This window comes from Schistocerca nitens, chromosome 1 (genome assembly GCF_023898315.1).
Source record: "Schistocerca nitens isolate TAMUIC-IGC-003100 chromosome 1, iqSchNite1.1, whole genome shotgun sequence".
Classification (NCBI taxonomy): Eukaryota; Metazoa; Arthropoda; class Insecta; order Orthoptera; family Acrididae; genus Schistocerca; species Schistocerca nitens.
Window position 1 is genome coordinate 205,411,583 of NC_064614.1, and position 12,167 is coordinate 205,423,749.

The 12,167-nt window shown below is 43.1% G+C and overlaps 1 protein-coding gene across 1 annotated transcript in view; it reads left to right on the forward strand.

The window, feature by feature from the left end:
• The first annotated feature begins 5,932 nt into the window (after positions 1 to 5,932).
• LOC126237166 (protein D2-like) overlaps positions 5,933 to 12,167 on the forward strand; it is an 83,248-nt gene continuing 77,013 nt past the window's right edge. The window contains exon 1 of the mRNA XM_049947064.1: positions 5,933 to 6,160. Coding sequence (XP_049803021.1) covers positions 5,933 to 6,160 — 228 coding nt within the window. The remainder of the gene's footprint in view (positions 6,161 to 12,167) is intronic.

Genomic DNA, 12,167 nt, shown 5'->3' on the forward strand with positions numbered 1-12,167 from the left:
CTCACTTAAGTGAAGACATACTTATAGTTGCAGCAAAGGACAAAAAGAAAGGGAGCAAAGTGTGAGGCTAACGAAGCCATTAAACAAAACCGAAGTGTGGGATCCGTATCAGCATTAACCGGTACCACATCTTGCATCGGATGGGAAACGAAAACTGTGAAGAATCTTTCGCACTGGGGACAAAAAGAGGAAAGGGGGCAAATAGTGCTACACAGTGCAAGAAATCACGACGAAGCACTCTATCTACTTTATCATCCAGGTATGACTTCTCGCAACGGCCAAGGTAGATCCCACGTTGTACCATGTAGTGTTCTATCATCGTCTTGTAATTTTAGCCTCTCTTACGCGTGATGTTCCAGCTGCGTGGAGGGTCGTGGAACGCACTCCACAAAAAACTAGAAAAATATTGTCGATACTTCAGGTTACGGAGGATCTTGCAAGTTCCTGCAAATAGTTCCAAAAGTCTAAAGTGTCCTTAGTGCTGTCTTGAAACAAATAAAGCACTGCATGTCCACGAAGCCACGCCATTGCATTAGTTTTAGTTCGTGGGTAATACGTCTCATCCGGGAATAAGACAGTCTTGGGGTCGATATGATCCGGCATTACCCGAAGGAAGTACGCTGACATTTGCCTCACTAAATGCCACACTGCCGCAGACTCGCCACAGCTGAGACGGTGTTCATCGTTGTCTTGAACGCCACAGCTCGTGCGCGTGGGTGAGTCTACCATGTGAATCGCATCTAGCCTTGATCTGGTCACCTGCTTACCGTTGACAGTGATATGCCACATCGCAGTAACGTCAGTGTCCAGTGTTACGTGGTGAATTGTCCTCCACACTACTCGCCAGTTGACGTTCGGGTGCTTCCTCTCCACGACATTATCGGGTCGTCCACGTTGCAGGACCCGATAAACCGTCTTTGCCGTCGCCAGTTGAGTCGCTGGTAAGGCAAGTCGAACGTAACTGAGTTCGAGGTAAAAGACATCGATGTAGAAGAGCGAGGAGGGGACGTGGTGTATCGGCAGAGGTGGCAACAGGGAGGGCGGTGCTAGTTCTTCTATTAACAAACTGGTCAGACTGTCCGGACGGCGGTGCCATAGTTTGACTAATGTGCTCACAAATAGGGCGACCGCTCTGTCATGAACGAGATAAAGGCCAAGCCCTCCCCGATCCGGGGGAAGGGTGAGAGTCTCATACGTGATCTTGAAAAGCATTTCTGAACTCACGAAGGACTCAAAAGCCGCCAGTATACGGCGAGCTAACATCACCGGTATAGGTAATATCTGGGCGATGTGCGGAATGCGTGACGCTAAATGTGTGTTGACATACTGGGTCCGTTGGACGATGTCCAGGGCTCGTAGGCGGTTATTGACTATCCCAGTCCGAACATTTTGTAAACGTTGTCGAAAGCTGTGAGCAGCGGTTCGTCGTATATCGTCTGTGAAATCATGGCCGAGGCATTTCAAAGTATCTCCGAGTTGTAAGGGGGTGACGCTGTCCTCAGGCAGTCCGTACCCGATGTTCATCGCCACTTATTTTGCGACGTTGATACGACTACCATTTTCCATGCTATATGTAGCTATCCAACTGTAATATTTTGTAACTGTACAGCTACAAAATATTTTTAATAAGGCACCTCCTGATCCAGGGGGTTCACGTCTTGCCTTCTACTTTGAGGAGGGGTGCCAGTCTGCTCCTCAATCTCTGTGCTAACACCGTCTCCCGAAAATCTTAATTCAGTCCTACCTTTCAGCCAAGTAGCCTCAGTAGCAGAGTGGAGGAATTCTCATTGGTCATTGCCTTCTCTTACCAAAAGTACTCCTCTGGCGAGGGCTGCTTCCAGAAGTAACATTTTTTGGAAATAAAATTATAAACAGCCGACCAGTTGCAATGGATAAAGAATTTCAACAAATTTAAATTTGTCTTCTTCAGAAGATGGCAATTTTACATTAGTAAGGACTAATGTACCATCGCCGTTTTTACAAATGTCGGCATAGATCCATTTGTCAAAATTAAAATATAGCCCTAGAAATAGGGTTTGTCACGTAGTCGGTTGTGAGCTCTGCAAGATCCATGTACTAATTTATATTTACGTGACAAACCCTATTTCTAGGGCTATATTTTAATTTTGACAAATGGATCTATGGCGACATTTGTAAAAACGGCGGTGGCACATTAGTCCTTACTAATGTAAAATTGCCACCTTCTGAAGAAGACAAATTTGTTGAAACCTAGGTAAAGAATTCTTTATCCGTTGCAACTGGTCGGCTGTTTATAATTTTATTACGTGGAGCCGGCCGCGGTGGCCGTGCGGTTCTAGGCGCTTCAGTCTGGAACCGCGGGACTGCTACGGTCGCAGGTTCGAGTCCTGCCTCGGGCATGGATGTGTGTGATGTCGTTAGGTTAGTTAGGTTTAAGTAGTTCTAAGTTCTAGGGGACTGATGACCTAAGATGTTAAGTCCCATAGTGCTCAGAGCCATTTTAACCATTTTATTACGTGGAACCGTTGCTGTTGTGAAGCTATGTTTAAAATACTGAAATTTTTTGGAAATTTATTTCCAGTAGGTGCTGTATGTTCTAAATTGTCGGAATAATAGGTGAAATCTATAGGGATCAATAGAAAATATGCAATTTTTACGTGAACTAAGATGGAGTGATAAAAATGGAAGATAGAGAACGGAGAACTAGAATAAAAAACGGTTAAAGGTAGGTAGGCAGTCTTTCGCTCCTGTAGTTAAATCTATACAATGGAAAAGCAATGGCAGAAAAAAATTCAGGGTGTAAGGATGCCAATAAATGTCAATAATAAGACTCCCAGGTGACATTGCTATCTTCAATAAAACGTGAGGAAGACTTGCATGAACGGTTGATTGAACGAATAGCCTGAAGAGAACAGAATATGGATTGAGAAAAAGGGCGAAAGGAATGAGAAGGAGTAGAAATACGTTTAAAGACAAACTTAACATCAAATTTGGGGACCATCAAGTATACGCAGTACTGCCTTGGAAGCAAAACAGCATACTGCAGACGGAGCAAGCAGGAAATAAAAAGCAGAATAGCACAGGACAAGAGGACATTTATGGCGAAAAGAAGTCTCTTAATATTAAATATCCGCCTTTATTTGTCGGAGAAAATTTCGAGAAGGTAAATTTGCAGCACAATTTTTATGCAAATGAATCATGGACATGGAGAAAACCGGAAAAGAAGAGAATCGATTCGTTTGAGATGTGGTGCTATAGTAGGATATTCAGTGGACTGATAAGAAACGAGGAAATTCTCTGCAGAATCAGCGAAGAAAGGAATGTATGGAAAGCAACGAGAAAGAAGGTAGACGTGATAGGACATGGTACTAAAGGTAGCTTTAGAGGGTAACAACTGTAGGCGGAGACAGGCGGGAATATATCCACCATAATAATTGACGATATTGGGTGTGAGGGCTACTCCGCGATTGAAAGGTTGGTAGAGGAGAAGAAGGCGTGGCGGGACACATCAAACATTTACGAACACTGACGACCCAATAAAAAGTAGGGTCTGGCACTGTAGACAGATGAAGGTACGACCAACCCTTCAGCTCTAGGATCGACAGCGGTCCCCTGTCAACTGGATACTGACTACTGCTTTCTCGACAAGGAGGAGGACGACTTCACGGCGATGCTGGGTATGACATGTTATACTATGACCAGAATCTGGCACTTGATTATCATTCTATAGTTAGAGCAGTGTCTGTATTTGACAGTGTCTGTGTAGTTCGACGCACATGTCTGATTGAACAGAGACTGCTGACTATCTACAACCATAGTAAGTTATGAAATATACTCACAAATTGCGAATACGACATTACGTCAGCTGTATGATTTACTAAAGACACATGTGAATTCTGGCCGACCGCGATTCGAATCCAGATTTCCCGCTTATCGTCAGCGGTTGGCTTACCCACTGTGTCTATCCGTGCATGCCTCCCAGACCGATTAAAACTTCCATACGACGTGGTGTCTACGTACCACGCTGCTTTTAAACCGTTCTTGTTATTTCTGCATAGCCAGAGGCAATGTTTTTCTCGTCGCTTCTCCTTACTTTGGCGTTAAATACAGTTAGTACAACGTACACGAACGCATGTCTGAAAAACAGACACTAATGACTATCTACAGTCGTATTAAATGATGAAATATATCCTTAGACTGCCAAGACGATATTATATCGGCTGTATGGTGTAAAGGAAACAAAAGAAAAATTCGGAGTAGGTATTAAAATCCATGGAGAAGAAATAAAAACTTTGAGGTTCGCCGATGACATTGTAATTATGTCAGAGACAGCAAAGGACTTGGAAGAGCAGTTGAACAGAATGAACAGTGCCTTGAAAGGAGGATATAGGATGAACATCAACAAAAGCAAAACGAGGATAATGGAATGTAGTCGAATTAAGTCGGGTGATGCAGAGAGAATTAGATTAGGAAATGGACACTTAAAGTAGTAGATGAGTTTTGCTATTTCGGGAGCAAAATAACTGATGATCGTCGAAATAGAGAGGATATAAAATGTAGACTAGCAATGGCAAGGAAAGCGTTTCTGAAGAAGAGGAATTTGTTAACAGCGAGTATAGATTTAAGTGTCAGGAAGTAGTTTCTGAAAGTATTTGTAAGGAGTGTAGCCCTGTATGGAAGTGAAACAAGGACGATAAATAGTTTAGACAAGGCTCTGAGCACTATGGGACTTAACATCTCAGGTCATTAGTCTCCTAGAACTTAGAGCTACTTAAACTTAACTAACCTAAGGACATCACACACATCAATGCCCGAGGCAGGATTCCAACCTGCGACCGTAGCGGTCGCGCGGTTCCAGACTGAAGCGCCTAGAACCGCTCGGCCACCAGCGGCCGGCATAGTTTAGACAAGAAGAGAATAGAAGCTTTCGAAATGTGGTGTTACAGAAGAATGCTGAAGATTAGATGGGTAGATCACATAACTAATGAGGAGGTATTGAGTAGAATTGGAGAGAAGAGGAGGTTGTGGCACAATTTGACTAGAAGAAGGGATCCGTTGGTGGGTCATTTTCTGAGGCACAAGAGCTCACCAATTTAGTACTGGAGGGCAGTGTGGAGGGTAAAAAATCGTAGAGAGAGATCAAGAGATGAATACACCAAGCAGATTCAGAAGGATGTAGGTTGCGGTAGGTACTGGAAGATGAAGAAGCTTGCACAGGACAGAGTAGCATGGAGAGCTGCATCAAACCAGTCTCTGGACTGAAGACCACAACAACAACACATGGTGTAATATAGACCCCAGAAAATTTCTGTTTCATCAAAGCAAGGAAAATCCCTATGTGAGATTCACACGAACTGTGTGTGATCACTGTGGGACGTAGACAGTATGACATTTGGAAATTTGGATTGTCCAGGACGTTTGCACAGAAAGCCGAAGTGGTTATGGTGACCACGCGCCATGTGCAAAAAATCCCTGTTTGAGACCCTGCTAGGCACAATTTTCGCGTGTCTGTAGTAAACCCTGCAGGTGATGTAACATCGTACTCGCAGTTATCTAGTAAATTTTATGATTACGATTCTCTTTGCTTAGGTACTGCCGTCTGCCCCGATTCGAAATGAATTTGACAATCGGTAATTTTCAACCAACAATAAAGACTACTTACCACGCAGTAGTCAACATTACACATGGTGCACTCTTCGGTCCAAATAGTGATATGTCGCTTTGAATCTACTCAAGGCCAATGGTTTAGCAAATAATGAGACGTGGAACGTACACGTTTCTCACGGCAATTGGAGTGCGGAACCGCAGAGCGAGGAAGTGTGCCCCGGAATGAAAGCCGCCGTTCGCCAATCGCGCGCCATTAGCGGAGCACGTGAGCCCAGCTTCCGGCACTTCCCACGGCGCGGGTATTAGTGCCGGCTGGCGCGCGAGTTCCCACGAGACTGCACGGACCATGCTCTGGCGGTGGACGCTGTTGATGCTTCTGGTGGGCGGAGCCGGCCAGCGGGCCTCGGGCTCGCCGTGTCCTGCGCGAGAGGGCCGCATGAGTAACGTGTGCGACGCCCCGGCCGCCCGCCTGACAGTCACCAGCGCCAACGGCACGTGGGTGCGCTGCGACCAGCAGGTGGACAAGGAGCAGTTCGAGGCAGCGCCCGTCGTTTCCTTCCCAGCGGCACTCCAGGTAATCACGGTATGGCAAGCATGCGCCTACGGACAGGGCTGGATCTTAAGTACAATAGATGAACAGAAGTTGTTGGGCAGCATCTAACAGTCGGCATCGAAACTTAGCTCTGCACATAAACTGACCGGAAAAAATCGACACCAAAAAATAATATACAGTAATGAAATTTCGGGAATACATTTGTGTAGGTAACATATTTAAGTGACAATGTTGACTGGAATACTCTCCTTCAAATTCTGAAGGTGGCAGGGGTAAAATACAGGCTATTTACAATTTGTACAGAAACCAGATGGCATTTATAAGAGTCGAGGGGTATGAAAGGGAAGCAGTGGTTGGGAAGGGAGTGAGACAGGGTTGTAGCCAATCTGTATATTGAGCAAGCAGTGAAGGAAACTAAAGAAAAATTCGCAGTAGGTATTAAAATCCGTGGAGAAGAAATAAAAACTTTGAGTTCGTCGATGACATTGTAATTCTGTCAGAGACAGCAAACGACTTGGAAGAGAAGTTGAACGGAATGGATAGTGTCTTGAAAGGAGGATATAAGATGAACATCAACAAAAGCAAAACGAGGATAATGGAATGTAGTCGAATTAAGTCGGGTGATGCTGAGGCAATTAGATTAGGAAATGAGACACTTAAAGTAGTAAATGAGTTTTGCTATTTGGGGAGGAAAATAACTGATGATGGTCGAAGTAGAGTGGATATAAAATGTAGACTGGCAATGGCAAGGAAAGCGTTTCTGCAGAAGAGAAATTTGTTAACATCGAATATAGATTTAAGTGTCAGGAAGTCGTTTCTGAGAATATTTGTGTGGAGTGTAGCCATGTATGGAAGTGAAAGATGGACGATAAATAGTTCTGACAAGAAGAGAATACAAGCTTTCGAAATGTGGTGCTACAGAAGAATGCTGAAGATTAGATGGGTAGATCACATAACTAATGAGGAGGAATTGAATATAATTGGGGAGAAGAGGAGTTTGTGGCACAACTTGACTAGAAGAAGGGATCAGTTGGTAGGACATGTTCTGAGGCATCAAGGGATCACCAATTTAGTATTGGAGGTCAGCGTGGAGGGTAAAAATCATAGAGGGGGGACTAAGAGATGAATACACTAAGCAGATTGAGAAGATTGTAGGCTGCAGTATGTACTGGGAGATGAAGCAGCTTGCACAGGATAGAGTAGCATGGAGAGCTGCATCAAACCAGTCTCAGAACTGAAGACCACAACAACAACAACATTGCAAGATCACAGGTTAATATAAGTGTGAGATAATCCATTGCAAAGTGAAGTACTGATACAGTAGCAACCGCTGTAACTAGCAACCGCTGTAACCACCAGAATGTTGAATGCAGACATACAGACGTGCACGAATTGTGTTGTACAGGTGCCGGATTGTTTGTGGAATGGAATTCCACTTGGTCGGTCAATACAGGGACGGTTAATCCTGTTTCTGGATGACGCTGCAGTTGTCGTCCTATTTATTTATATATCTTATGATGATACGGAGCTTGGATCAAATACATAATTTTAAGGGTATACAGTGTAAGAAATGACAAGCAAAATACATGTACAGAATCAAATGTTCACAGTATTATCCTAAATTATCTACACATGACACAAGTTTTTAGATTTCTACATCCAATCTGTTGATCCAGTTGAGCCCTTCAGGTGATGCGTGGTGGATGTCATTTATTGATCCCCCAAAGGCTCGTTTCGGGCATTTACCAACAATGTTATTAATTGTTTGTACGGCAGCTCCACAGTCACAATCTGGAGATGTTGCCCAGCCCCATTTGTGCTTTATATATCAGCAGTTCCCTTGTCCTGTTCGGGTGCGGTTGATGGTTCTCCACTGGCGTCTGGGGAGTGTGAAACCTGGAACTCGCATGGAAGGCTTTTCAACCAGACGACCGTTGAACACTGACGATTCTTCCCACTGACTTCTCCATCCTTCGTTGATGTCAAAGTCGGAGGCTTCAAGGTGTCGTGCAGTTCACCAAGGTGGTTTTCTTGACTTCTGACGCTGATGTTCTGCTATTAATATATCGCTGTGTACGGGTAGCTGCGGGTTCTTCTGAACATTTCTCCAGGTCTTCAGGAGAGCATCTGATCTTCGTAGATCTGAAGGTTGGATGTTACTTAAAACTGGTAGCTATGCAGTTCGAGTGCTACGTATGCAGCCTGTGATAAGTCACATTGTCTGGTTGAGTTGAGCATCTATCTTGCTACAGTGAGCACTGTTCATCCAAGTTGGACGACAGTACTCAGCGACGGAATATGATAGTGCCAAAGCAGTTGATCTTAGGGTTTGAGCGCTCCAACCCCAGCAAGCTTCAGAAAGATATTATTACGGGTCTTCACTTTTGCGGCCACGTTGGAGAGATGTTGTCGGAAAGTTAAGGACCTTGTAATATGTAAGTTGGCTGTTTAGGTTTTTTTATTGGTAACGCCACCTCAGTATGAAAATCACCGGCTGTGCCATGTGCAGTCTGTGGCTGCTTTGCATTGTTGTAATACTCAACCATTGTAGTGTTAGGCAGCTGGCTGTGAACAGCGCGTAGCGCTGGGCAGTTGGAGGTGAGCCGCCAGCAGTGGTGGATGTGGGGAGAGAGATGGCGGAGTTTTGTAATTTGTCATGATATCAAGGTAAATACATTGTTTGTTCTCTATTAATATCTTTCATTTGCTAACTATCCCTATCAGTAGTTAGTGCCTTCCATAGTTTGAATCTTTTATTTAGCTGGCAGTAGTGGCGCTTGCTGTATTGCAGTAGTGGGAGTAACCAAGATTTTTGTAAGGTAAGTGATTTCTGAAAAGTACAGGTTAATGTTAGTCAGGGCCATTCTCTTGTAGAGAATTTTGAAAGTCAGATTGCGTTGCGTTAACAAAATATTGTGTGTGGAAAGTCAGATTGCGTTGCGCTATAAATATTGTGTGTCAGGTTAAGGACAGTCGTGTATATTGTTCAAAAGGGGACGTTTCATATGTCGACCCTTAGCCGAGGATACCTCACTGGAATCTTCTGATTTTTTCCTTGTAGTTTGTGTAATTAGTGTAGATTTTGTTTATTGCTAGCGCGTAATTATAGAGAGAATTTCCTTTGTAGTTGTAGTTTTTCATTGTTGTACAGTAAAACAGTTGTGGCATGCATGTAGATTTGCAGCAAGTATTTCGCAGCTGCGCTTGCAATTAACTAGATATTATTTTCAGTGCTATGTTAATGTGTTTTCTTATTTTTGCTCTTCAAATTGTGTTTTTCTGTGTTGTCGTGTGAAATACTGTGACAATAATGGCGTGTGAAAAACGTAACACTAGGCTCCAAAGCAAACTGAGAAATAATAGTGACGACGAGCGTAGCTTGCCAGCACCACTGTGTAATGAATTAACAGATGTTCAAAGTAATAATTTGGTAGCTGTGCATAGGGAAATGGAGCGGGCTGCAAACAATGGTGTAGACAGCGAAACAATTAGAGAACAGGGAAGCATTATCGATCGATCGGTCGGCGACAGCTCGCCTCAGGAATCCGAAACGATGGAAACAATCTCGCAAATGCTGTGAATTCAGGATTTGGGTCCTCACCGTTTTCTCAAATGAGGCAAGACACATTTTCTGCTTGTCAAAATGTGAATGTTTCCGGTGCAAATTCACTGCCGAAAAGCACTGAGGAACATGTTCCAGACACCAGTGCATTGTTATTACAATTAATACAACAAATGGGACAAACACAACAAAAGCTTCAAAAGTTAGATACAACGCTCGAACAAAATCAGAAACAAATGGGACAAAATCTTCAAAAATTAGACACAATCGAACAAAATCAGAAACAAATGGAACAAAATCAGAGTCAAACACAGCAACAGCTTCAAAAGTTAGACTCATTGGAGCAAACTCTTGAACAAACACGTGAGGATTTAACTAATGAGTTACATCACATTGAATCGAAATGTCAAAAAGTCTGTAACGACGTAAAAACACAAATTTGTGAGCATTTCCAACCTATTTTTTCGCGGCATGAAAATGCACTACAGAATCACGAAGTAGCCATAAAAGAACTGCAAACTACTGTTCATGAAAATCATGAGACCTTGCAAGCTAAATTTGACTCAGTTGCATCTACCGATTCGGTTACGCAACTTGGAAAAACCCAGGAAAACTTAAAAGACACAGTAGAAAGACACATGGAGGAAATTAGTACATTATCAGAGAAAGTAGTTGAACTTTCGGATCAGCTAAATAATTTATCTACGAAGGTAGATGATAATCTGAATGACACAAAACCGGTAGTCTTTAATGACACAGAAGAGTGCGAACAAATTAGGAAATTCAAACAAAATCAGAATCAAATTAATACGCAACACCAAAGAGAAATCCGCGAAGTACAAGATCAGCTGACACAGGTAGTACAAGAATTACGTATTTCGGAGGACACTCGCGCCCCAATACGGGAAGAGGGACTTAGCAATATGGAACAGCCACAAAATAATAACACAGGACACTTCGGAAATTATGACAGAAATTGGCAAGGCACACCGAATTTTGAGATGGAACCGCCGAAACGACGTAATAATGACCGATATGCTACTCGCCGACACGATGATTTTGACTATAAGCTGTTCATTACTACACGTAAATTCAAAACATTTAAGAATTCTGCCAACGACATTCATCCACAAGCGTGGCTTCATCAATTCTCTCATTGTTTTCCCCCTAACTGGTCGTTAGAACACAGATTAGAATTTATGTGTGGCTATTTAGAGAATGAACCAGCTGTAAGAATGCGTTCGGTCATTCACGATTGTCATAGTGAAGGAGAATTTTACCATGCCTTCCTCTCAGCATATTGGTCTCAAGCCACACAAGACCGAGTAAAACATGGCATCATAATGATGAAACATTTCGAACAATCTGAATTCTCAAGTCTTGTGAAATATTTTGAAGACATGTTGCACAAGAATCAGTACCTGTCAAACCCATATAGCCCCTCAGAACTCATCCGCATTTGCTTACTCAAATTGCCTGAACATTTACGACATATTATTTTAGCAGGACGTTGCAAAGACGACATTGAAGCTTTTCAGGGACTCCTACAAGAACTAGAAATTGACACAGACAGTCGCCGGATGCGAAAACAGGAATACAACAATTGCAGGTCACATCCGTCACAATTCCGCGATGAAAGAAATAATAACTGGACACGACAAGGCTATTCTTACAACGCAAATCGTGAACAAAACAGACACCACCCATATGACAACCACTGGCAGAGTAACAATAGTTACAGAGAAAGATCGCATTTCCGTAGTAATGAATATGACAGAGATTACCTTAGAAACAGACAATATGGGAACCAAAACAATTATTATCAAGGGAGACAGAATAACTTCAGACGCAACAGTCCAGCGCGCAGTTACGATTCAGGGAGAAATTCTCCACCACTTAACCGACAAGAAAGAAACCACAGAAACTACCGACATGACGACAGACGATGTGATCGTAACGACAGACCTGAATTGCATCAGAACTGGCGGGATTCAAACAGAGCTGGGCCCTCTCGGCAAGGCGAATTTGTAGAAGTTCGGTCTCCTAATCCGAATAACGACGCGCGCCAGCAAAGAAACAGACAATGACTCGCACAGCAGGCAGCCGCGTGCGCCCGCTGGCTCCGAGAAAAATAACACAGGCGCTAACCTTGAGAAAAATTCCAGTATTCTTTACCGACGTATACCACTTGATAATTGCGTTAAAGTTGAAACTCTGCGTACTAGGAAGAGCAAAGGTTTACACCACATTTCACATGTAACACCGTTTATTGAGAGATAATGTGCTTTTTTAACTTGAGATTTTAATGCAACATTTTGGTTTATTTGAAAATACATTCTGAAATTAAAGTGCTTTCTGTGAGATACCAGACGACACAGTGGTTAGTTTATGTGACAACTACACGGTTTTATCACGACGCTACTAATGAGTGACAATTTACAATGTTGCTTTTGCGGTGTATCTGTT